We start from the raw sequence: 24,443 nt of genomic DNA, 5'->3' as shown, positions 1-24,443 counted from the left end.
GAGCCACTCCTGGCTGATACCAGCTGCTCCTAAAATCCTCCTTTACTGCTTCCCCTCACAGGCAGCTGTTCCCTAAGCCTGCAGCCACCTGCAGTATCTTTCTCCTTTGTAGAGTTCGAATAAACACCATTTTATAGCTGGTCTACCCCCCAGCCCCTTCAAGCCTCCGTTCAGCCCCTTTTCTTTCGTTTCTCTCATCTGTGGCCTGACATGGTAGCAATCGAGCATGTCATTGAGATTACAGATTTAAAAATGGGACCGGTCAACTTCAGTTTGGGTTAAACAGACAACCACTAGGCATAGACTGAATTTAGACAGCATGTTTAAGTGTCAAGGTATGTTAGAAAGGAGGGGGATTTGCAGTTTTCTGTAAATGTCTTTTTAAGTTCCTGTTAAAAAATAATTAAAACATGCCCATGCTGATTGTACTGAATTTCCCAGATGAGAAAGAGAGCGAGAACTTGGCTTCCATCTGGTGACCTGAGATCCTGCCCTCTCTGTCCCTGTAATAGTTGCACCAGGGCATTTTTAGATTGCGGTCCAGAACCAGACTAACAAACTTACCTCTGGTGTGACACTGATGAGAAACGTGGCTGTCTGGTCTTCTCCAAGCGTTGGCTCTGGGCACCACTTGCCTCATTCTACTTTCTGATGTGTCTCTTTCCTTCCCCCAATGCCAGGAGTGATAGCAGAGTGTCTGGTACTTTACCAAGTACAGCAGGGTACATACAGGTCCATCTCTGTCATCTTCCAGGTACACTCCTTCGGGCAACGCGGCAGTGGATCCCCTTGCAGCAAGTTACCTGGGGAAGTGGGGCCTCTTCCTCTGGAGTAAATACAATTTACCCCTTGGGCCAAAAAACTTAGAGGGACTGTATGTCTGAGGTCCAGGCAGCTGCTCCCTGCCTCCCAGGCAGCACTTTCTTTACATGTGCGAATGCAGCCAAGGGCTGCGTGGTAGAATCTGTACCACAGGAGCTCTGCCTGCCGCGCTGGAATAGGCAGTCACAAACACACCTGTGGGAGATACAAAGGAGCTCTGCTTGGGCTGTAAGCAAAGGCTCCTGACACCCCTCTGCTCTGCTGGGCCCCAAATTCTCCATCAGACAGAACTGGAAAATAAAGTGCTTTATTGCCAAGGATCCCAGAGAGCTTCAGGGCAACTGTCTAGGGGCTAGGACTGAAGTCCCCTACCTTGTGGAGGCTTTTGTGAACAGGGACAGATGAGACTTCAGCATTTCAACCCCCTAGAAGGCAAGGAAGTGTGGTTTGGGGGCTGAGGGGCTGCAGGAAGAGGCACAGGTGTGCTGGGAGAGCTGATTATGTGCATCTCGTCCCCACGCTGGGCTCAGTGCATTCAGTGACATCACCATGCGAGCCTGAAATGGGCCATGGTGGGTGTATTTACACCACAGAAACTGCTCAAATGCTACCAATCAGGACACCCCCCACCCCCGTCCCGGAGAACAGGTGTACCAGTGCATCACAGGAGCGTGACACATCCTCCTGAGCTGGTTCCGAGCCCACCCCAAGCCTCGCCGCTGTGACAAGCTGCCCCTCCTCCATTTGGGGCAGTGCCATCTCCCAGCGCTGCACATTCCTACAACCTGGACAGAGCAGAGGTGGGCTGGACAAAGAAAAGAACCTGAACTGTCTGATCCCTTACCTGCCTGGAGCTTGCCCTGTCGCAGCTGCCTCAGCCTGCCCGCCCACTGATGGCCTTCAGCCCTGGACTGAAGTGGTGTCCGCTGAAAGGAGGCTTGGAGGATAAGCCTCCTGCTCAGTGGCTCCCAGCAAGCAGTGGGACAAGAGGGTCATGTGCAACCACTCAGAGATAAGGAGGGCTGGACACCAGGGCTGGCTCTCAGCCTGACAGAGGGCAGCTGTGGAGGGCCGGATGAAAGGCCTGGCCCTCAGGACTGGGGTCCCGGGAATCAGGCTGTGTGGAGAGCCGAGAGCCTGGCTCACACTATGGGCACGGCCAGGGCGGGAGAGCCCAGCCCCGAGGGAGGGGGAGGAAAATGAGTGGCCAGGCAGGGACAGTGCCTGCCAGCAGGCAGGAGGGGAGGCCCCCAAGGACACGCATTTCCACTGCACCCCCAGGGACCTTAGGGCTGAGCTCCCTGCCCTCACCCTGGGCCCTGTACACACTTCAGACCCGCCTCGACACCTGGGTGCTGACCTGCCTCAGGGTCACGGGCAGAGGGCATGTGGCGCCAGCCCAGCCTCACAGGGGGAGGCTTTGCACTCACCCGGTCTGGGCAGGGGTGCGTGAGGGGCCCTGCAAGGAGTCCTCCCATCAGTACTCCTTGGCCTCCTGCAGCTGGGCCAGATACTCCTCCTCAGGAGGGCTGTCAGCGCAGGTGCGGCCATTGCTGGGAGGCCACAGAGCATGGTAGTGGCTCCAGTCCCCCTTACACAGGATCCAGGGCAGGGTGTCCACCCTGAAGTGCAGCTCAGGTGAGAAGTCAGTGCTGATGATGGCAGGTGCTCCGGCGCCCTTGCCTCGCGTTAGCAGGCGGCTGCCCGAGTCATAGCAGCAGTGCTGGGAGGCCAGCGTGCTGCTCTCCCCAGACAGCAGGGAGCGCAGGCAGACGTGCCATGGGCTGGTAGATGTCCAGGTGCTCTCGTGGGCCACTGGCGTCCTTCCACTGGAAGCTGCGGCCCTGGTGTTCGTCCTGCAGGCTCATGGCCCTGTACACGGCCTCTAGCGGGTATGCACAGGGCCAGCTGGGCAGGTCCCGCAGCACCTGCCTCAGGTACTTGGCTAGGAAGTCACTCTTGCAGTTCAGCCACTTCTCACAGCTGTCCACATCTGCAGAGGGCAGGGAAGTGCGGGAAGGGAGCTGGTCAGCCCCTTGGTGAGGTGGGGGCTGAGCAAGTGCCAATGCATGGAGAGAGAGGCCCAGGTCCCAGCTGGTGCAAAGATGGGGCCTGCTAGGGCCTTAGGGCAGAAGCCGGAGGCCCCACACCAGAGCTGGGGCCAGTCCGATCTGGCCTCCACTGCTGACAGATCGGGGCGCCCACACAACGCCCAGGCAACCTGAAGCCAGAGGCCGTGTTTCAGAGACAGGCGCAGTAGAGGCTGCAGGAGGGGCCTGGAGGCCCTCTGCTGTGCCAGGTGTTGTCCCTTGAGATGCTGGATGGTGGGAGAGACCCTGGGATCTTGGGGAAGGAGCTGGAATGGTCAGAGCAGGGAGAGCAGTTTTAACCCATTAGTAAGAAAGTGTTTCAGTATTTTACCCACTGGCCCATTCTTGCTCTTAGCTCTGCCTTTCTCAAGCCAGATGACCTTGGATGAGTCACTCTGCCACTCTGGGCCCCCAGTGCTCCACTCTGTCTATGCTGCCCTCCTCCCCCTCTACCTTGGCAAACGTGGCTTCTGACACTTGTCACGGAGAACGAATTGCTCCTTCCTCTTTGCTGCAGACCTTCCGGGCACAGTTTAAGTGCAGCGCTCAAGTTCACGTGTCTCTCCCCCATAAGACCTGAGCTCTTTGAAGGTAGGTACCAGACCTTTGTCTTCTGGGATCCCCTGCCCCAGCACAGTGGGGGGCTGTTGGCAGTCTCCTGCCTCTTTGCAGGGTGTCAGTGAGACCAAGCGACCCAGACGCAGAGTATGCTGGTAAAAGTATGGCCTGCTCCAAGCTGCTGGAAGGAGCAGTCCTGGAATTCTGGACCCTGATCCATTTCTGATGGCACCTTCTCCCCAAACAGAGCCTGCCCAGGAGTCTCCAAGGGTGACCCAGGAGTGGAAGCCAGAATGTCCCCATGCCGTCCTGTTGCCAGGGGGAGTATGCCCCATAGGATGGTCTCAGAGCTGTGTGGTTCCCATCAAGGCCTCTTCCGAGCAGAAATATCAGGCTGGGCGAGGCCAACGGGCCTGTCCAGTGGGGCTCAGAAATGCCAGGACCCCCATGCTGGGGAGGCTAACCTTCCAGCTGGAAGATGTACACTCGGCCTCAATGGATGGAGACGAGATTCCTGCCCTTGCAATGATGTTCCACCCTCCCCAGCACCCCCAGAGATAAGGTCTAGCCCCCCACTGTCCTGGGCAGAGCATGTCCGCAGCATTGTGGGCCAGGGGCTGCCACCCCTCACTGGGGAAGCCCAAGGGGTCCTCGTCCTTGGAGCCTTTGGGAAGAGAGGAGGCCAGGCTGGTGGTGTCCCAGGGCACCTCTGCGCTCCCGCTGGGGTAGCCCAGCCCTCGCTAGGCTCTCGGTGCCGTAGCATCAGGGACAGGCCTGGGATGCGGCAGGACCACCAAGTTTGGGAGGTTTCTGCATGCCCTCTCCCAAGTCCTCCCTCGTACAAGGCTCACGTGTCCACATTCCCAGGGGACCAAGCCCAGAGTGTAAGCCACTCCTTACGCAGGAGCTACTGCTCGTCCCACCAGGACAGGGGGGCAGGTCGCAGGCACTGGACTCGGTGGCAGTGCAGGCGTAGCCGCAGGGCTGAGTCCTCTGCTGGCTGCCGCTGCCACAGCTCGCACTGCAAGGAGACCAGGGGCTCCACTCCTCTGGAGGCTCATAGTCTGGGTCAAGGCAGGGAGCCAGGGCTGAGTGAGCACAGCCCACAGGGCGCATTGGCACAATGTAGCCAAAGGCACCCCTTACTCAGGAGGATGCAGCCGGTGCCAGCGCTCCTAGCCTCCTCCTAGCCTGGACGGAGCTGGGGCTGGAGGTCAGCCCCCACTCGTCCCCTCAGCTGGGTGCCCCCAGCTGTGTGCAATGAACATCCGTGTGAATAAATGTGAGAAGTGGCCCTATGGAGACAGCACAACCCCCAGCCACCTATTCTGCCAACACAGCAATGAAGAGGAAAAGAAATCTGGGCTGGAGGCCACCTGACCGCTGTCAGTGTGACTTTGGGCAAGTCCCCCTCCATCTCTGAGCTATAATTTACATGTCAATCAAAACCCAGGGTGACAGTACTTCTCTGGCACTAGGGGTATTAAAGAATGTCCCTGCTGCCACGTTAGGGACCTGACATACATACACTGTGACTGTGCTCAGTGCCTTCTGGCTGTGCAGGGCCCAGAACCCAGGGCTCCCGGTGGAGCCCCCCAAAGTACTGACACAGCTGCTATTCTCCTCACTTCCCACGCAGACCCGAGCAGGCTGGCACTGAGAGTTTAAGGAAAAATTAATGGAAGAAAAGCTGAATGTCATGAAAATTCCGCCTGTTTGTTTGTATGATTTTGGTGAATTGGGAAAAGCCTGCTATGACGTAGCCTTAATCATAGGCACCGCTGGCCAATGATGAAACACCAGGGCTCTTGGGAGAATGGCTGCAACGTGCATGCAATGGTCTGCACCCCTGGGAAACCCTGAACTGCAATATGCAAATATAAAAATGGCTGTCATGGGGGGCTGGCAGACTGTAGGGATATTTTCTGAACTGACTGTATTATTATGTTGTTTTCTAATAAAAATGGCGAATACTTTGTTTACTATATGCTGGCACTTTAAATGTATTACTGACTTAATACCCTCTACACCCAAACCTGTGTCATAAAAGTTGTGCCATTTTCCATGTTATAGAGGCAGGAACTGAAGCACAGAGAGGGGAAGTAACTTGCCCAGGGTCACTCAGCTGGTAAGTGGCAGAGCCAGAATTCAAACCCACACAGTCTGAAAATGAGGTCAGTTTTGAGTGGTGGAATTTATTTATACTATTTACCAATTTGTTAGAAACGAATGGATATGAATATATAAAACAGTAACAAATGTCTGTTTCGCTTAGAGGATCTCAGGGTTACTGTGAGGGCCAAACGTTTGCGGGGGAAACTTTGCCAACTACAGGTGCTGTTCCTATGGAGCTGACGGATGATGGCGTTGGTGCTGGCCTAAGCTCCGGGCCCCCCGCTGCCCCTGCCCAGGGAGCTCTCAGCCCTCTCTGTACCCCCATTTCCACTCAGGAGGCCGGGATGGGGGTGCACACCACAGCTGCCGACTCCCCGCAGGCCCAGTCCCCAGGGACCAGCCAGCCCTGCTCCCCGCCCCCTGTGGCCCCACTGAACCCAGGCTCCTCGTCATCGTCTCCCTCATCACTGCCCACCTGGCGCTCGCTCTCGCTGTACTCAGAAGGGTAGTCCGCCTCGGCCTCCTCTTCCCTGGGGCTCTGCCCTTGAGACTGGTCCCCGCCTCCTCAGCCTCCAGGTAGCCCCAGAAGAGGGGCCAGAAGAGCTCCTTGGCAGGCAGCTGGGGGCACCCCGGGGCCAGCGACTGCTGGGCTCGGCCAACAGGTCCATCTCCACCTCTGCCTGGGGTCCTCTACCACCTGGATGGTCACCTGCAGGGAGACAGATGCCAGGCCAGCCAGTGAGGGAGGGCTCGGAGCTGGACAACAAGGAGAGGAGAGATGGCAGGGGCAGGGGCAGGGGTGGGGGTGGGGGGGAAAGACCCCGCCTCTCCTCCAAGCCAGCCCATTCTCTGGGCCAAACTTCCTGGCCCCCAGGACACCTGGGATCACAGCTTAAGACCTGGCTGTTCATCACAATCCCCGGACCCCCCGACCCCACCTCAGACGTGGATTTAACTGGGCCAAGGCGGCCCGGCATGGGGGAGACCCACTAGTTTAAGAAAAACTGGCTTTGAATTCTGGCTCCACCAGCGTGTAGGCTGCCCAGCCTCAGGGGCCACAGACACCCCCAAGCATCCATTTCCTCATTGTAGGGCCTGAAAATGAGAGCAAAGACAGCGCTTTCTTACACCACATTGTGGATGGGGTGGATGGGAAATAAGTAACATGAAAGTGAATTGAAAAACATCATTTGGGGTTATTGTAAAGGAATATGAGGTCACTGAACAAAATTTTGTGGGAAAAACAGCAAAATATAAAGAAGCAAATGAAGATCGCCCATATTCCATCACCGACAGATACCATTTTGGTGATTCACCTTCCAGGTTTTACAGATACACACGCACACACATACATACACACACACTTTTAAACAATTTTAGTTCTGTTCTACACTTTGTTGGTGAAAGTGTTTTGTAAACTGTAGATGTCATACAAAAAGGTGCAGAATTATTACCATTAGGGAGTCAGGACTGGCAGTGCAGTACGTAAACTGGAATTCCACTGGCCCCTCTAGGTACCTGTCCTGTAGAGACCCTCTGGTGGGCAGTACCACCCCCCCACACACACCCCACAGTAAGGGGCCTGCAGTAAGGAGCTGGGCCTGGGCGGGGATCAGACCCTTAGGTTTTCCCACAAGGCCTCCTGCCACGTTCCTGGGATCCCTGCAGCTCAAGAAGCTTTCTGTGCTCATCTGGTCCTCAGGGCAGCCCTGCCAGGTGGGTGATGTTTGTCCCTTGCTATGGACTAGGAGTCATGTGAGTTGCTCACGGTCTGCAGCTTGAAAGTGGGGGACCAGGTTCCCCGTCCCCCCACTACTCCATAGGGATAGTAGGCCCCACACAGGAGCCCCCCCTCCAAGGAATACAGGATAGGATGCCTGACCTCAGACCTGAGTCATTCAGCCCAGCCCCTCGCCAGGGATCCGCTGGGCCCTTTTGTAGCTCTTACCTGGATATTGGGGTTCGGGGAACTCAAGTCTGTGTTGGCCAATCCTGGCAGCTCCTGCAGCTCCAGCAGGAAAGGTCCCAGGAGGGGTTGTCTTTTCCAGGGTCAGGGTTGTTGGCTGAGTGAGAGGCCAGCGCCAGTGCTGGCGTGGCCCTGCCTGTTGGACAGTTCTGGGCAGCAGTGGTGTGTCCTCCTCTCCCTTCAGAGGGCTGGGATCTGGGGAGGCTGAGACCTAAGGGAGAGAAGGGGGATGGAGGGGTGACTGAGGTCGGAGCTCACCGCATTTGGGCTGGTCAGGGAGGATTCAGGAGCCCTGGGGTCTGACCAGATTACAAACTCACCCCCTGACAAACACGATTGCTTTAAAGCCCCAGAGGGTAAGTGAGGCTGCGTTCACACAGCATTTGAACACATGGTGCCAACATAAGGCATGAGAGGATGTTTGAAATCAGGTTTCTACACATGGAAGAAACACAGTCCAACCTCCTCATTTTACCAATGAAGAAACTGAAGCCCAGAGAGGGAAGCCAGTCGTTTGAGGCATTGATTCCAAAGTGCACTTTGCAGGCCACCTGCTTCAGGACCCCCCAGAGCTGTTGTCAGAGTACAGACGCCAGGCCTCACAAATCAGGGCAGGAAGCCGGCAGGCCTGGCTCTTCCCCGCGCCACACGCCCCTGCCACTTGGCCCCTCACGCCGCCCATGTAGGGCTGCATTCCTTAGCATCGCTAGCCCTGGCCACCTTCCTCTGACTGCCCACCTGGGGCCCAGCCCCTTGTCCTACTCCAGGCTGCTCGTATGGCTGCCTGTCTGCCAGCTAATTCCCTCCACCCGCTGATGCCCGTGCTTCAGCAGACAGCCTGGTTGTTTCTGACGCCTGCTTCAGAGTTCACCTGCTCAGACAGTGGGTCACTGGGGGGCTCAGAGGCCATGCATCTACCTCCAGGTCTCCACGCCAGGACAGAAAAAGCACCATCTAGAGCTACCCTTACGAGCCTCAGGGGCCAGAAGCCTATGGACTTGACCCCACCTCCCATCTCATACCTGGGGCACTGTGGTATGGCTGAAAAAATGTGGGTTCTGGAGCATCAGATCAGCTTGGGTTCAAGTCCCAGCTCTGCCTCTTACTAGCTCATTCAAGTTGATCTGCAACATGAGGATAATAATTCCTACCTGGAAGGATTGTCAGAATTGTTTTTTTATCAAACTCTTCCACAGCATCCACTGCGTGCCAAACATTATTCTGAACATGTAGTCACTCATTTCATCCTCCCAACAACCCTCAGAGGTAGGTGCTAGCTGTCATCCCCATTTTGCCAATGGAAACTAAAGCACAGAGAGGGCAAGTAACTTGCCTGAGGTCACACAGACAGTGTTAGAGCCAGGATTTGAATGAGGTAGCCTAGGCCAAGTCCACTCTCTTAGCCATTATGCTCTAACACTACAGGTGTGAGTGCCGAGAGTCCCCTTCACAAATCAGGGGCTTACTCAATCTAGTTTCTCACTCTCATGATTCTTTTCTTGGGTTGGAAAAGAGATTGAGAGTCTTCTGTCTTTCCTCTTTGACCTATCCTTATGTGGTCCCCAAATGCCTGGCTCCAGAACTCCTGCACTAATCATTTGGCCCCATCTCAGCCTGGCCCCGAAGTCTTTCCCTGAGTCAGAGTGCGCTGGTCTAGACAGCCAGGGTGGATGACCAGAGGGCGGACAGATGAGTAATGGAACTACCCGAGCCCCTCATGGATCAATCTTGGAGGTCTGGGACATCCCCATACGCTGCCTTCCTGGCAGCTCCCACCCACTAGAACCCTAACTATCCCTGTGACTTTGTTCAGCATTTCCTCGGTCTGCAGCCCCGGGGCGACAGGAATAGGCACGCTCGAGGCAGCAGGAGTTCAGGGTCATGCAGCCTTTCTGGCTCATCTGGGCAGGTAGTGGTTCTCATCTGGGGACAGTGGCAATGTCTGGAGACATCTGTGGTTGTCACAATTGAAAGGAGTGCTACTGGAACCCAACGGGTAGAGGTCAGAGATCCCACAATGCATAGGACAGCCCTCACAATAAGAATTGTCCAGCCCAGAATCAAATACAGCTGCAGTTAAGAAGTCCTGCTCTAGAGTCAAGCTGCCTGGGTCTGAATCCTGGCTGTGGCCAGCATCTGATCTGTGGGCCCTGGTAGGGGACATAACCTTTGTGAGCATCCTTGTCTATAAAATGGGAACAGTGATGGGAAAGGGGCTGGGAACGTGCACCTCCTGCTCTCCCCACCCTCTCCACTCCGCGGCGCCCAGCTGACCAGACATTGAGCAAAGGCCATAGAAAGCCCTGACTATACATAATAGCCACACATGCCGCCCCTCCCTGGAGATGCTCGTGGAGCCTCCTGCCCTGGGCATCAGCCCCCAGTGGTTCCTGGGAGTGGACAGGGGACGGGTCGGGGGACGACATCTGGTCTTAGTTTGAGTTCCTTCAAAAGCTGACCCGAGACAAAGACGGAAGGACAAGTGGTTCCTTTGGAAAGAGACACTGTGGGGGTGCGGGAGAGCGAGTCAGGGAATTGGGGCAGCTAATAAAGCATGTTCCATCAAGCTAGTGACCATGGTGGGCAAGCGGAGTTCAATCCCGCTGAGGGCCTCGCTTATCCCCCCAGAGGAGGGGGAGCTGGGCTATTTCCCAGCAACTCCACCAGTCATTTGGTTGAGGGCTGCTGGGGGTGGGGAGAGGCTTTGCTCTCCAGACAGGAACTGCAGGCCCTGCCGTGTACAGCTCAGAGTAGGTCCTAGTGCCAGCGAACACCCTCAGGACACTGGAAGTAAGGCCTGTGGGGATTGGGCAGAGCTGTGGCCTGTCACCAACGTCTGGGCACAGCTTCCATGCCAGGCCTGGGCTGGGCCCTTTACGTGCCTTCTGTCATCCACTCCAGCTAGAGTGACAGGACTGTACAGGCAGGAATTTCTCTCTGCTTTGTTCCCGCTGTACCCCGTGCCTAGCACACGCCTGCAGTTACATTGCAGGAGCTCAACAAATCACTGCCGGGTGATTAAATGAAGCCAGCCCCCGAAGGAATGAGGTAATGGAGGCTTAGAGAGGGTGAGGGTTTACGTAATGTCTCCAAGGTTACGACATCTGAGCTCAGGTTCAAGCTCAGCTCTGCCTGATCTCGACTCCACGGCTGGGTGCACACGGGCGTGCACGGACACTCAGGGCAGTAACCCCTCACATGCGACCACCTTTGCATTCACCAAGCACACCCACTTTCATCTCGTTCTGGCCGCTGAATGCAGTGGTAACGAGCGCAGCCTGGAGGCCACAGCACCTGCGTTCACAGCCTGGCTTGTGAACTGAGCAGCTGTGTGACCTTGGGCAGCTCACTTGATCTGCCTGAGTTTTTCCCTCTGTAAATTAGGAAATGGCAGTCCCTGTCTCGTAGGGTGGTTGAGTTAGAATGATGCCTCAACTATGGCAAGTGTGCAATGAATGTCACCTTGACATGGTGATAGATGGTTCTTAGAGGGGAGAGAGAAGACAGAACCCCTCTCTCCAGGCACTGTGTTAATTCTTTACATCTTAATTACCCCTGCCCACCTACCCCACCTACCACCCCTGATGGAGGATCTTTGGGCAGGTATATTCCATGACATTCTGAACCAAATTCTGAGGCGTGGGCCTGTGTAAGAGCACCTGCCCACCCCACAGGACCCCCCCCCCCATCTATTAGGCTCACGTGTGGAGTTTCACGCAGGGACAGATACACAACTCCATTCTTTCAGGGGATGATGTCATTGCCCAGACAGACATGAGATGTACAGATACACACAGGTTTTCGCCGCAATCTGAAAGCAGAGCGTTTCTAGGAGAGGGGGAATGGCGTAAAGCAAAGAAGCAATGACCATGAACTTACATGGAAAAAATGTTGAGTCTTTCAAGACCTTCCAAATAACCTACCAAATGACACAAAAAACCTAAAATGACACTAACATATAGTAAAAGCAGTGCCATTCCCGCTGCGTGGGTGCTCGCTGCCTCTATCACGGCTCCCTGCAAAAGCAGTGCGTACCACTATTTTCACTTTTTCTCTTTTCTCGTAAAAGCAAAAATCCTCTTGGATTTTTTTTTTTTTTTTTTGATTGTGAAAACAGGTACTACTAATGCGAAGGGGAATAAGGTGAACTTTCGAAAAGTGGGAGATACCTGTACCAATCTCCATCTGCCTCGTTTTCTGTGTCTGTGCCTCTGTCCCTGTCACACGCGCGTAGACACACACACACACACACACACACACGTCCACACGCACCCTCCCAGGCTTGGCCAACAGCCCAGATCCACGTGTCTCCAGTTAACGTAAGAGACCCTCACAGCCACAAAGCCTTACTGCACAGCATGGGCCTGCCTGCTAACCGGTTTCAGCCCCCCCGCGCCGTCCCCCATGCTCCTTTCTCCTCTCTGCCTCGGGGGTCAGGAACTTGTTCCGGATGATGAAATCCAGTTGCCAGGTGCAGCCGGCACCTCCCCTCCCCACAGCCCCAGCTGCCGAGACGCAGGCCCATCCATAGAGCCGGCTGCACACACAGTCACCCAGGCCTCCCAGGAGATGCTGGAGACCCAGCATTCGGCAGCAACTGCCTCTTCAGCCAGGCAGAGGGATGGGGCTGGACTTTACTCTCTTCACTTGTTCTAACAGTGTAACCCAGCCGCCCCTGGCCCCCCATGGAGACCTCAAATCTTCTCATTGTAATAAGAGGACTACTGACAGAGCACACCCTCCAAGCACCAGGGCTGGCCGGCTCAGACTGTGACCTGGGTACTTGCCCAGGTTTAACACTCTGCTGTCGCCATCCTGAAATGCTCAGAGGCCCCACACTCTCACTGGGCCCCACAAATGATGCCGCAGCCTATATGCATGGACTCAAATCCTCAGGACAACCCCTTAGGCACGTGCTAGCATGATCTCACTTCAGATTGGAGGCAGTCAAGGGTCTGAGAGGTGAAGTAAGTTGCTTGGGGATCACACAGGGGGCTGGCAGGGCAGGATGAGGCACATGGTCTGGCTGGAGAGTCTGTGCTCCTAACCCTTGGGCTCCGCCAACTCCAGACAGGGGCTGCCTGCTCTGGGTCAGTGCATGCCACTCTGAGTGAACAAAACACTAGAACGGGATGTTCTACTTTCCACATCCATCTTTCTTTTTAATCCTCATAACAAGCCAGTGAGGAGCCAAGGGGAGCAACAGGATGAGAAGACGGAGACCCAGGGAGGCTGAGGACTTGCCCGGGAACGTGAGCAGCTGAGCCTCCATTCCCTGTCCGGGTCCTTCCCTCTGTCCCACAACCAGCTTTCCAGGGATTCTGAAATCGAAGAGCAAAAAGAACAGTCCGGTCCTGCAGAGGCGCCGCGCCGCAGGAGGAGGCTAAGAGCAAGGCGCAGGACGGCATCACACACACCTGGGTTCCAGTTCCCCTCCTGACACTGACTGGGCCAGACGGACCCCAACCAAAAAAGGCCAATATCCAGGAAAATACCTGCTTTTCCTGTCACCCACCTGGCAGGTGAGACCTTTCAATCCCCCATGCCTCTCTCACTGTCTAGTCCCTGCTACTGGCTGAACACTGGACCAGGCCTGAGCTGCTGACTAAGCGCCCCTACCCCTGCAGGACACGGCCAGGCTTGGAGGGTCCGTGCTCTGTGCTCAGCTCTTCGCTCAGCCCATGCCCTCACCAAGTGCTTCCTTCCCTGTCAACTCAGTCTGCTGTTTCCCAGCTCTACCCCCCGTGGGACCCCTTCATGACGGACAGTCCTTGCAGCCTGGAAGACCTGTCCTCTCAGTTCTCTTTTGCCTAAGTCTCATCTCCCTCATACACTGAACAGCACGGCCCAAGCTCTGCCCCAAGTCCCCAAACCCTGTGTCCACCCCCGGCCCCAGGTCTTCCCTTGCCTGCCTAGGAGGTGGTGGGAGCTAGGACGAGGTGCCCAGGGCGCCAGAATTAAGCAAGTTTGGATCCTGGCTCATCACTTACTGGCTGTGTAATTGTGGATTAGTTCTTGCATCAACCGTCAGTTTCCTCGTCCCTAAAATGAAGATCACCAGACAAGGAACACAACACACTAGGCACGGTGGCTCTTTGGGTGATGTCCTGATCCTAAGGAGAACAGAAGACCCCCAAGGCAGAGGTGTGTCATTCTTTGCCTGCCCAACACCCAGAAAACCGCCCGGCCCCGGCCCTTGTAATGACGGTCTCACCATGTGTACGGGGCTTTCTCACCCAGTACGCCACCAGACAGAACGGGTCCCCTTATTCCCATTTGACTGTGGGAGTAAACTGAGGCTCAGTAACAGGCCTGCCCAGAGGAAGGGTGGCACGATTTGTTCACAATGCTAATGATTTCAAGACGTTTCAAGGGTTTGGATGAGCGAGCTGGGGCCTGACATGCAACGATAGACCACAAGGTCCCACGCGTAGCTCTTGAAATGACAGACCTGGCTCCCAATCCCAGCTAGGTTTAACATCTCCGTGCTGCAATTTGCTCATCCAGAAAAAGGGCATAATGCCCAAGTCACATTGGTGTGACACTGAAATGACATCATGCACGGTACTTTGTACTCACCCTGCCAGGCCCAGGAAGGCCCACTCCCCCTCAGACATCCTACATCTTTAGATCTTGGAGGTTTATGGTCTTGTTTCTTTTATTATTATTATTATTAGTTTCAGGTGTACAAAACAATGTAATAATATTTATATCCCTCACAGAGTGATAACCCCCTCACCCAATCTACTACTCCTCTGTCATCGCATACAGCTGTTACATTTCCACTGTCCCTATTCCTTATGCTGTGCTCCACTTCCTGTGAATATATATATATATATATATATATATCAAATTATAGTTGACTTTCATTATTATTCAGCTTCAGCTTCAGGTGTACACTGCAGTGGTCAGGCATCTACACCGTCCATGAAGTGGTCTCCCTAATAAGACAAGCGTCCACCGGGTATCAGTTTCTTCATAAAGGTCTTTGGGTTGGTCAGTTATTTCTGACCTGTTACCCAAGGCCCTAGAACACCAGTCTGCATTCTCTCAAGAATTCCTTAACCTTTGATGTATAACAGCTTTAACTCATATCACACAGATTGTGGAACAGTGTTTGGCTGGACGAGACCATGGAGATGCCTTAGCCCCTCATTTTCAATGTCAGGAAATTGTCCAAGGTGAGTCACACACAAGTTAATGACTTGCTGGGACCAGAACCTCAGACCCTGGGCTCTGAGCTAGGTTTTCTTCCGTGGCACTAATTTGCTTTAACATGTTGTTGAGGGCTCAACCAGGCTCTATACTGGGGCTGGGGATATGACTTTCCTCTGAAATAATTCATCCTCTAGGCTGGCTTTGGGGAAAGATCTGGCAAACCTATGGAAAATAATTACAATGCAAAGTGTAAGTACTAAACTAGAAAGTATTTATGCCAAACGAGTAGGAAAAAAATGTCAATTTAATTAATTTAATGACCACTGTCCCCTCCACCTAGGAAATGGGACCGGCCAGAGGCTGCTCAGTTCCTCTGATTTGTCTACAGCAGCGGTTCTCAACCACCGGCAGCGGGGATGGGGTGTCCCTCAGGGAACATTGGGCAATGTCTGGCTCTGTCAGAGAGGGGGTTGCCACAGGCATCTAGTAGGTAGAGGCCAGGGATGCTGCTAAATATCCTACAATGCACAACAAAGAAATCTATGACCTAAAATGACAATATTGTGGTGGGGAGAAACCCTGGATTTCAGGATGGACTCTCAACAGGGGCAAAAATTGGATCCTGGGGAGCAAAAAAAATCTTAGATATTACCCTGGTTTGTAACACTCCAAAGGGCCATAGTATACAAACAGATTATATCTGTGTTAGTAAAATCTCATGGTGGGGAGCACTTGGAATAAAGATGTCTAAAAGGGTCCCCAGGGGGGCAGTAATGAAAAAAAGGTGAACAGCCGCTGGCCCCCACAGACCCCCTAAAGTGCAGCCTGTGGCCCTTTTGTCCCATTGCCTCTGGAGGGCCTCAGCAGCCCGGGCACTGAGAGAGTGGCCCGAGCTTGGCCCATTCACTCGCCAATCTCCTGCCCCCGGCACTCCTGTGGGGGTCCCTCAGTATCCTCCTCCCCCAGACGGGAAGAAGGACTCTGGCCTCCTCCAAGAATAGCTCACCCTCTACCACACAGGCTCCCACACACCTTGGAACAAGTCCAGCAGCTTTTGTCTCCATGAGCATGAACGTCCACTCCAGTCCAGGGGGGCAGGGCTGGACTGCTGACCCCTGGTGACAGCAGACACAGGTGTGGACACGCTACAGTTTGTCTCCATGGCTAAAGGCTAACACCACTCTTTTCCATCTCACTCTTGTCTTACACCCACCCCAAGACCCACTCACAGGCCACCCAGAAAGTGTCCTCCAATGTTTTAGAGACTCTTCTGCTTTTCCAAGTTCAGAGTACAGTTTCCCCGAAAATAAGACCTAGCTGGACATTCAGCTCTAATGCGTCTTTTGGAGCAAAAATTAATGTAAGACCGTGTCTTATATATTAAGATCTGGTCTTATATAAGACCAGATCTTATATAAGACCGGGTCTTATATAATGTAATATAACAACGGGTCTTATATAAATTAATATATAAAATATTAATTTTGGCTCCAAAAGACGCATTAGAGCTGATCGTCCGGCTAGGTCTTATTTTCGGGGAAACACGGTAATACAGAGGTCCCTGGTGAACTAGTCCCACGCACTACCTCACCTTGTCTCAACTCACACCCAAAGGGACTCAAATCTTTTGCAGACTTGATTTCAGGGCTTGCACCATGACCGTCTGAACCTCAGAAACCCCAGCCCGCCACTGGGCAAAACGCGGGGCTCCTCTCCCCGCCTCGCACCCTGGAGCGCGCACCTGGACAGAGCGGCTGCAAGAGAGATGCGCTCAGGCCGAGGCAACAGGAGGAAGCCGGGCCCTCCCCGGGTGTCTGCGCTCCTCACTCGGCACAGAAATGAAGGTTCTCCTCAGGCTGGCCCGCTACGCAGCCGGGGGAGTGGGGACTCCTGAGGCCCCGCGCACCTGGCTCTCGCCGGGCCTGCCCTCGTACCCAGTGGCCACTGTTTGCGTCCCAGCCCCGCTCCCCACGCTACTAGAGCGGGAGGCGGAGAGGGGGACACAGCACACGCAGCCCTGCGCCCCATCACTCACCTCCGCCAGCCTCACTGGGCTCCGGGGCCGGAGCCAGGGACCCGCGGCTTCCTCACCGGGAGCCCCCGCCCCGCCGCCAGCAGCACAGCCAGCAGCACCACGCCGAGGAGACCCGCTCTACGCGGGAGCCGACGCGCCGTCTCCCTCCGAGGCCGCTCTACCCGGCGCTTCCCCGCCTCCCGACCCGCTCCGGAGAGCCTGTTAGCGCCCGGCCTCTCCTCCTCCAGGGGCGGGAGCGCGGGGGCTGCGGCGCAGGCCTGGCGGCGGGGGCGCGCGGGGCGCGGGGGACCCAGCCGCCGCGGGGACGCGCGGGGCGGGGGCGCGCGACACTCCTGGGGGTCAGCGCCCGGGGTGTTCCCGGGCCTCCCGGAGGGGTGGCCCCTCGGCGCTTCTTTCGCTCTGACCCCATCGCAGCCCTCAGTCCCCACCGCTGTCGCCCGAGAACTCTTGTTCGGGGGAAGGTGCTGCCGGCCAAGCCGCGCTCTCAAGCCCTGCGCTGCGACTTCTGCGGGCCACACTCCGCGCGGATGAGACGCGCCGCAGCCCAACGCGGGAGCCGTTAGGTCCCGGGCAAAGGCTTATTTATGACTCCAGGTAGGAAGGCCTGGAAGTAACTCCCCCCAGGCTGTTCCAGCTCCCCTGCTGGAGGTGGAGACCAGAGAAACACCTGCCACATTCTGCACCCAATTTCCTCAGGATGTTCTCTCAGAGCACTTCAAAAACCAGGAGAGCGTTGGGACTCAGATGTGCGAATCAAGTCCCAGAATGACAGCCGCTGACTACCTTTGAGGGATTGGTCAGAAGGTCCTGCCCTGCCGCTGGGGAGTCACCTAGTTTCATCACGGATGAGGCCGTGGGACCGCCCACTCTCCCCAGCAGGGTACGCGTGCAGGGACCCTCAAGGGTAGGGCATGAAATCGTTGAGGTAAGAACCGTCTAAACCTGTAAAGAATTTTTGTCAGTTTGAGACAAACTGAGGACAATTGCCAGGAAGCAAAATCTCGACAGATTTGAGAAAATGCTCCAGAGAATGGTAGTTTTGCAGCTTATTTTATACGTTAGAATCAAAGGAGACCTAAGGAGGGTTACACATCCATTGGTGGTAGGTTTGGGGGCGGGAGAAAGCGCAGTGGGGAAATCTCTGGGATTGGATAAAAAGCAAAAGAGAGAGACACTCCTTTTACATCGATGGGTACAGGATACTTAATAATTAACATTCACAGCTTAGTTTTTGAGGAACAAGGTAACAGTGAGGGGTTGGGTGGTCAATCTTGACCTTAAGTGAGCCTGTCCATTGTCTTTTTGCATCTAAGATAACATACCTTTGAAAGGTCAGTGATCTTCTTTTCTAGCCCCTCAGGGCCCGCAGCAGGGCACAACACCACAGAACCCTGTTATCCTGTTGCCCGAATACCTTACTATACATACATCTCCTCCTTTGATTCTAACGTAGGAAATAAGCTGCACAACAGCTATTCTCTGGAGCATTTTCGCAATTGGTTTAGAGTTTGCTTCCAGCAGTTTGGCTCAAATAAACTCATAAAAATTCTCTACTGGTTTGGAAATTTGTTACTTCGACAAAGGTCATTTCCCCTAAATATTTAATTGTTCCAGCACCATTAGTTGACTAACTGTACTTTCCCCATGGAACTAACTTTACACTTTTGCCCCAAATCAACCATTTATATGTGGGTCTATTTCTGGACTCTCTAGTTTTATTATTCTATATCACTATCCTAATGCCAATTGCACAGCCTTAGTTACTGCAGCTTTGTAGAAAGTTTTGAAATCAGGTACCGTGTTTCCTGAAAATAAGACCTAGCCAATCAGTTCTAATGCATCTTTTGGAGCAAAAACTAATATAAGACCCGGTCTAATATTTTACCCTGTCTTATAGTAAAATAAGACCGGGTATTATATGACACGGACTCATATTATAGTAAAATAAGACCGGGTCTTATATTAATTTTTCCTCCAAAAGACGCATTAGAGCTGATTGTCCAGCTAGGTCTTATTTTTTGGGAAACATGGGAGTGTAAGTTCTTTTTCAAAATTTTGTTTTGGCTATTCTAGGTTCTTTGCATTTCCATACACATTTTATCAACTTGTCAAGGTCTACAAAAGAGCGAGTGCTTATCTTTTTCAATGCTTTCAACTTTTCACTAGTTTTCCCCGATGTGTAAGGTAAACCCCTCAGCACGACAGCCCAGTGCCACATGCAGACCTCTACCACCTCCTCGCCAGCCCCACCTCACCATTCTTCCCTTTGCCCAGGGAGCATCAACCACACTTTCTTCGGATCCGCCATGCCTTAGAAACGTTTTCTGTATCACATCTGTCTAAACCAGATACTGGTTAGAGCTTCACAGTCATCCAAAAAAGAAAAAAAATCAACTGGCATAAAATAGAGACGGGGGCGGAGGGGAGAAGGGAGAAAGAAAGAGTGACATTTTAACATATTACTTCCATTTTTATTGACATTTCCCCATCTCTTTCTCAGATTATATGAACATCACAGCAATGGAGAGGGGTTATTACAGCACCTCTTGCGAATTCCAGGTTACAAGTAAATTGGTCAATGAAAAAATGGGCCAACAAAATAAGACCTCAATGCCCTGTAAGCTAGTTCTCTGTTCTTAGTCTCTTTCCCCCTTCTCTTAATGGTAGCGACATTTATACAGAGAGGGATCATCGAGACTGTGGGCCTGCTGGCTGAATCGACATGGTGATTTCACCAGTGTCCCGTGAAGAACCATCAAGGATGCTTTTTGTCATACCAACCATTGGCTTAGCCTCACGGAAGTAAGAAGACCTGATGTTTAGGGTGCAGACAAGTTATCATACTACCCGTCAGTGACATGTCCCACATTCCCTTGGAAAGGGACCAAGCTTTGCATAAGAAACTTGGGAATTATGTTGGATAAGCAGACTGAGTTGACTCAAGGCCCCTCATACCTGGAAGGACCCACTTATCCATGCAGATGGCAATAAGGTAGGCGTCGTAGCACAACAGCAAGGTACTGCTCGTTTTTACCTTTCATTCAACCTCCCCACAACTACTGCAAAAGAACAGTTTTGGGTATTGCGTCATTAAAAACACAGTAACTGCAGTTAAAGAGCCACTGCATTCTTTAGGGCCAGTTTAGTGGAACTCATCACAGCACAAATCATCAGTTTAAGGCCATGTGTACTATGTAGCAAGCAAAACCTTGCCCACAGCCACCAACCCCTCCAAACCACCCCCAAGGGGAGACTGGGAATGTGATACCTGCAGATTCACCACATTAGACTAGAATAAACATAAAGGGAGGGTTATGTTAACCTCTTTGGTTTTCTCCCTAGGACTCAATCCGTGCTTGGAAAATAGGTCACTGGAAATGACAAAAGGGACAACAGAGTTTTCCATATAGTTAAAAGCAAAGGGATCATAGGCTAGTCCTAGCATTTCTTCTGTATGATACAGCAGGAAGCCAGCCTTCAAATTCAGCTCTCTGGGCACATGGCAATTGGCTACGAGTCTGGACACTACATTTCATGAGGATAAAGCTGAGGAAAGAATGGACATACTTTTCTCCACGTGGAAGGTATTTTGATTAACTGGCTGAATGGATTAAGATGCCTGCTGGGCACAGAGCTTCCAATGTAGCAGCACACTTACAGGTTCTGGGGCTGCATTTAAGCCAAAAGCTGCCCAACAGCCAGGAAGACTCCTTTGGTTTTCGTAACTCCCCCTTCACAGCTCCTTTGGACTCTGCTGATTTTATCCATGTGAGATGCTCAGTGGTTCTTGATCCTCATGAAGGTAGACAGAAGGAAAATCACTGCTCTCCTCCCTTCCTAACTACCAGGGTTGATAGCAAGCAGAGATTAAAACCCATTTTGGTTTATCTAGAACAGCAGGAAAGGAAAGACACCCTGGGAAGTAGGTCACAGCAATTCTTTGCATGAGAAAGAGGGGACAGTCAATTGTATTTAACTTTCTCTAGGTGGTTTTGCCACATCCCTACAAATTCTTACAAGAATTACCCAAATTCTTTCTTCACTGCCTGTGGCATTACTAGCAGTTCCGTGCTCAACCCAGTGTGACTAGGGGCCAAGATCCTCATCCATTTGGAAAGGGAGGGTGTGGGGAGAAACAGGGTAATGAGAGCTATCACCTCTCCCCCCTTCTCTGAGAAGTCAGGAAATCTCTCCATGTAAGCCCGTCTTCCTCCTGGTTTTCACTAAGAGGCAGTGAAGTAAGTGTATTACACACTACAAGGTTCAGCTAGACTGTACTCGTCATGAGAAACTTAGATACAGGCTCCCTCAAGTAGGGAAGGAAGCAGTTCCCTGTCTCCTGCTGAAGTGTGAGGCTGAATGTACAAGGAGGCCAGGGTATCTGACTTAGAGATCCTCCAAGCACAGCACCACCACAGATCAGTTTTCTCTGGAGTTGGAATTCTAAAAATCAAGAACTGGAAGGTACAGAAAGAAAGGCCAAATACAGGAGGGAGGGATTATAGAGACAAATAAAATAACTGGTGGAAGAATATTCAATTCCTTGGCCTCTGAAAGGGCATCAGGCCAACACACAGCCCTCAGTAGTTGTATAAGATATTTCTGTTCACCTTACGAGACTACATGAAGAAGCGTGTTTTCACCATGTGAAATCCTCTCCCTATATGGAAGTTTAAGATAGTGACTAAAGGAGGAAGATGCAAAGTTGTTCAAACAAGCAAGTAGTACTTTGGGGTTCTAGAGACTAGAATGCTTTTTAAAAAGAAGAAAATTTCCAAAGCAAAGCAAAAAGTTAAAGTGCTCCAAAGCCCCTGAGCAGTTTCTTTAAATATTTACTTGCTCTAGAATGTACACCATATTCTAGGGTAAAGCTTTCCAAATAAAGGCGGGAGGACAGCCTGCGACTGCCACCTGACCTGTTGTGTGTGCGCTTCTGGTGTCTCCTAGTTATAAATGTCCTGGTTTCTGATGTGATCCGCAGAAAAAGGTCTTTTATAACCCTGCAATGGAAAAGAGCAATGCTCAATAAAATGAGGGCCGAGAAGTGGTAAGGATTAGTCACACTTCTGCTGACTCTGGCTCTCAGCTGTGGTAGGACTGGTTGGCTGACACCTACTTGAATCCCATCAGGTTCTTGAATCAGGCTGTGTCAAACCATGTATTAAACTATCCTTTCCTATCCCAGATTTCCACTCATTACCAATGACTGTAATTATAAACACTTGTATTTCCCTAAGTGCTTAGTTAAATAACGATACTTGTGATATGACTGGACTCTAGATTCATGTTACAGTTTTAAGAAAGACAGCCAGCGTGTGCATGTTTTGTCCTCTAGACAGTAGAGGTCCTGGATAGATCACAGGAGTTTTGTCTCTTCAAAATAAACTTGTAATTTAACTGCATTTATCCTGAAATAACTGCGCCAGCAAAGTGATACTATTACTTTTTAAAAATACTAACTGGTATTTTTATATTGCAATGATTCATGCAAGCCCAAATAAAAAGACTAGTGGTCAAGTTCATTGCGTAAAGTTTGTGACGTTTGCAAAGCCTACACCATTAAGGAGTAACTGCAGTGTGCAGGCTCCCTGGCATTCTAACGGGGCTCTATAGTGAGGAACTAGGTGTGCAAGAAAGGTCTGCAATGTTCTTCATTTTACAGGACCAGTGACCACAATTTCTTCCTTAGTGCAACTTGTCCATGCTAAACATAGTCCCTGCATATCTACGTGGCTCTTCACACAAAACTCTGGAATATTTCAAGGACGTAAGGCTCTCGGATGCTGAGAATGACCAAAGATAACTTAAGACATGACAACAAAACTTCACAAACAATAATGCTTGCATCCTCCACGCCATGTACCTGTACCAACACACTACAGCCAATGCCAAGATGCCCCCAAACCTAAGAGAACCTGGACTGACAATTCTTACCAATAAAAGGAGTGATTTCAAAAACAGAGACGTGCAAAACTACTTCAATTCTTTTCCATTCTGTTGCCAATCCTCCCCTATAATACCTGATGGCTACTAAAAGACAGGCAGATCTTGAGTATAACAGAGTCAAAGTTTTCGCTTTGGTCAACAGAAAAAAAAAGTAAGAACTTTAAACATGGTGATTTTCAGATTTGTTCTTTGGTCAAGCAGTATAAAGCTCTCTGAAAGAAGTCCCCTTACCTGGTATGAAAACAAAGTCAAAATACAGGATCACAGTTTAGCCAAAAAAATGTGTTCAGAATTTCTTAAAAAAAAGAAAAAAGGGTAACTGAAGGCAAGGGAGCCCCACGGCCCCGATGTCAGGTTAGAATTGTCTTAGGACATGAGCAATAAAGAGAATCAGCACTAGAAGACTAACATTTAAATGGGTCGGCTTCTAAAAAGGGTAAGTTAACAACTGTAATCCTAAAGTAGGAACATGACAAGTGATTTCTGAGCAGAGGATTTACCAACATTTTCCTTTATCAGTTTAAATCCTAATCTGGACGCCGACCCAGGCAGAGGCCGTCATCATTTTGAAAAGCAGAAAGCAGTACGAAGCAAACCGCAGACGTGCTGCAAGTAGTGAGCCTCTCCTCCCGTGCTGCCGCCCTCACTCCCGCAGGCTGCACGCACTGCAGCCGCAGCTCTGTACGCAGACGTGACGTGTGAGTCAGCTTCACATGGAGGCCTGACCAGGGGGACATGTGGGTACTTTTAAAACCACTGAAGCGTCTAAACAGGGGGCAGGAGTGTTAGGTTAGAGCTTGGGAAGAACCAGAAACCGGACACACCCTCAGATGGTGACCAGCATGAAGAAATAGTTGATGATGAAGGAAGAGACTGTCTGGTGACCAGAACAAAATGGAACAAGACCAAGCCTTGGGAGGCTCCTGAACAGAGGGAGTTCTACAACGAGGGGGAATTTCAGCAGTGTTCGCATTTACTGTCTGTCTTCAAAGGCTGAACTTTAGACTACAAGGAGAACACTTTGGTTGATTACTTGACTGGTTAAATAAGGATTCCAAGGTTGGCAACCTCAGATCTGGAGAGGAAGTAAGTGGAAGGCACTTGCTCCCTAGGGGAGGTGGGCCAGGTGAGTTTTGAGGCTGTAGTGCCGGGGCCAGCAGGCGCTTTGGACGGGCCCACGTCTGCGCGGTGGCTGGGGGAGGGCAGTGGCTGTGTGGTTAGCAGACAGGCTAGGGTCAGTGTGATTTCACAAGTAGAATAATTATAAAATAAAACATTATTTTAATGGACAAAAAAGCAAAGTGAGTCACCTTTTTTTAAAAAAGGTGAAATGTAGTAAAGAAAAGACGTGAAGCAGTTTTTCCTATTTACAAAATGCCGTTGGGAGTGGAGGTGGACACCATCAGTAGTTGAGGAAATGTCTTTCACATGACGGCCACGGAAGCGCGGTTCCTGGAACTGGCTCAGAAAGACACACACTGTCCTGGGTGAGGGAGAGTTCCTCTAAGGGAGCACCAAAAAGGCTCAGTCTTCTGTTTCTTCATATGTAGTCTCGTCAAAGGGCCTGTCCAGTAGAGGTACCAACCGATGACGGGAATACTTCAGCTGTAACAGGTCCCCAACTTCATCGATCTCCTTTAAAGCCTAAAATATGTAAGACAGAGCGGCGGTGAGTCAGAGCCAGTAGGATGCAGGCATGTCTAGTGCTTTGCTCTTCTAAAAACAATCATGACAAGGTTATCCCCTGGTGGGA

The 24,443-nt window shown here is 52.0% G+C and overlaps 3 protein-coding genes across 6 annotated transcripts in view; all 3 read right to left on the bottom strand.

Moving 5' to 3' along the window:
• Positions 1-2,389, bottom strand: part of VIPAS39 (VPS33B interacting protein, apical-basolateral polarity regulator, spe-39 homolog) — a 36,399-nt gene extending 34,010 nt beyond the window's left edge. Inside the window, exons 1-2 of one of the 4 annotated variants that reach the window (XM_019733429.2) lie at positions 2,253-2,389; positions 565-1,017 (exon numbers count right to left, since the gene is read on the bottom strand). The gene's annotated coding sequence lies outside the window, so the exon portion shown is untranslated. Of the gene's footprint in view, positions 1-564; positions 1,113-1,194; positions 1,473-2,252 lie in introns of those variants that run through there. The other 3 variants (XM_019733427.2, XM_019733428.2, XR_012494582.1) reach the window with 3 other exon arrangements.
• Positions 1,114-23,427, bottom strand: ISM2 (isthmin 2). Its single transcript, XM_074329169.1, is given in 16 exon segments — positions 1,114-2,594; positions 2,596-2,827; positions 4,063-4,134; positions 4,394-4,534; positions 4,920-4,933; positions 5,957-6,141; positions 6,144-6,191; positions 6,194-6,267; positions 6,270-6,294; positions 7,534-7,612; positions 7,614-7,762; positions 11,508-11,567; positions 13,953-14,125; positions 15,716-15,824; positions 16,759-17,321; positions 23,235-23,427. Coding segments are annotated over 16 exon segments (2,412 nt in total). The 3' UTR covers positions 1,114-2,299.
• Positions 19,194-24,443, bottom strand: part of SPTLC2 (serine palmitoyltransferase long chain base subunit 2) — a 97,868-nt gene continuing 92,618 nt past the window's right edge. Inside the window, exon 12 of the mRNA XM_074327144.1 lies at positions 19,194-24,334. Coding sequence (XP_074183245.1) covers positions 24,215-24,334 — 120 coding nt within the window. The 3' untranslated portion in view covers positions 19,194-24,214. The remainder of the gene's footprint in view (positions 24,335-24,443) is intronic.

This window comes from Rhinolophus sinicus, linkage group LG03 (assembly GCF_036562045.2).
Source record: "Rhinolophus sinicus isolate RSC01 linkage group LG03, ASM3656204v1, whole genome shotgun sequence".
Lineage (NCBI taxonomy): Eukaryota > Metazoa > Chordata > Mammalia > Chiroptera > Rhinolophidae > Rhinolophus > Rhinolophus sinicus.
This window is presented reverse-complemented; position numbering and strand designations above follow the sequence as displayed.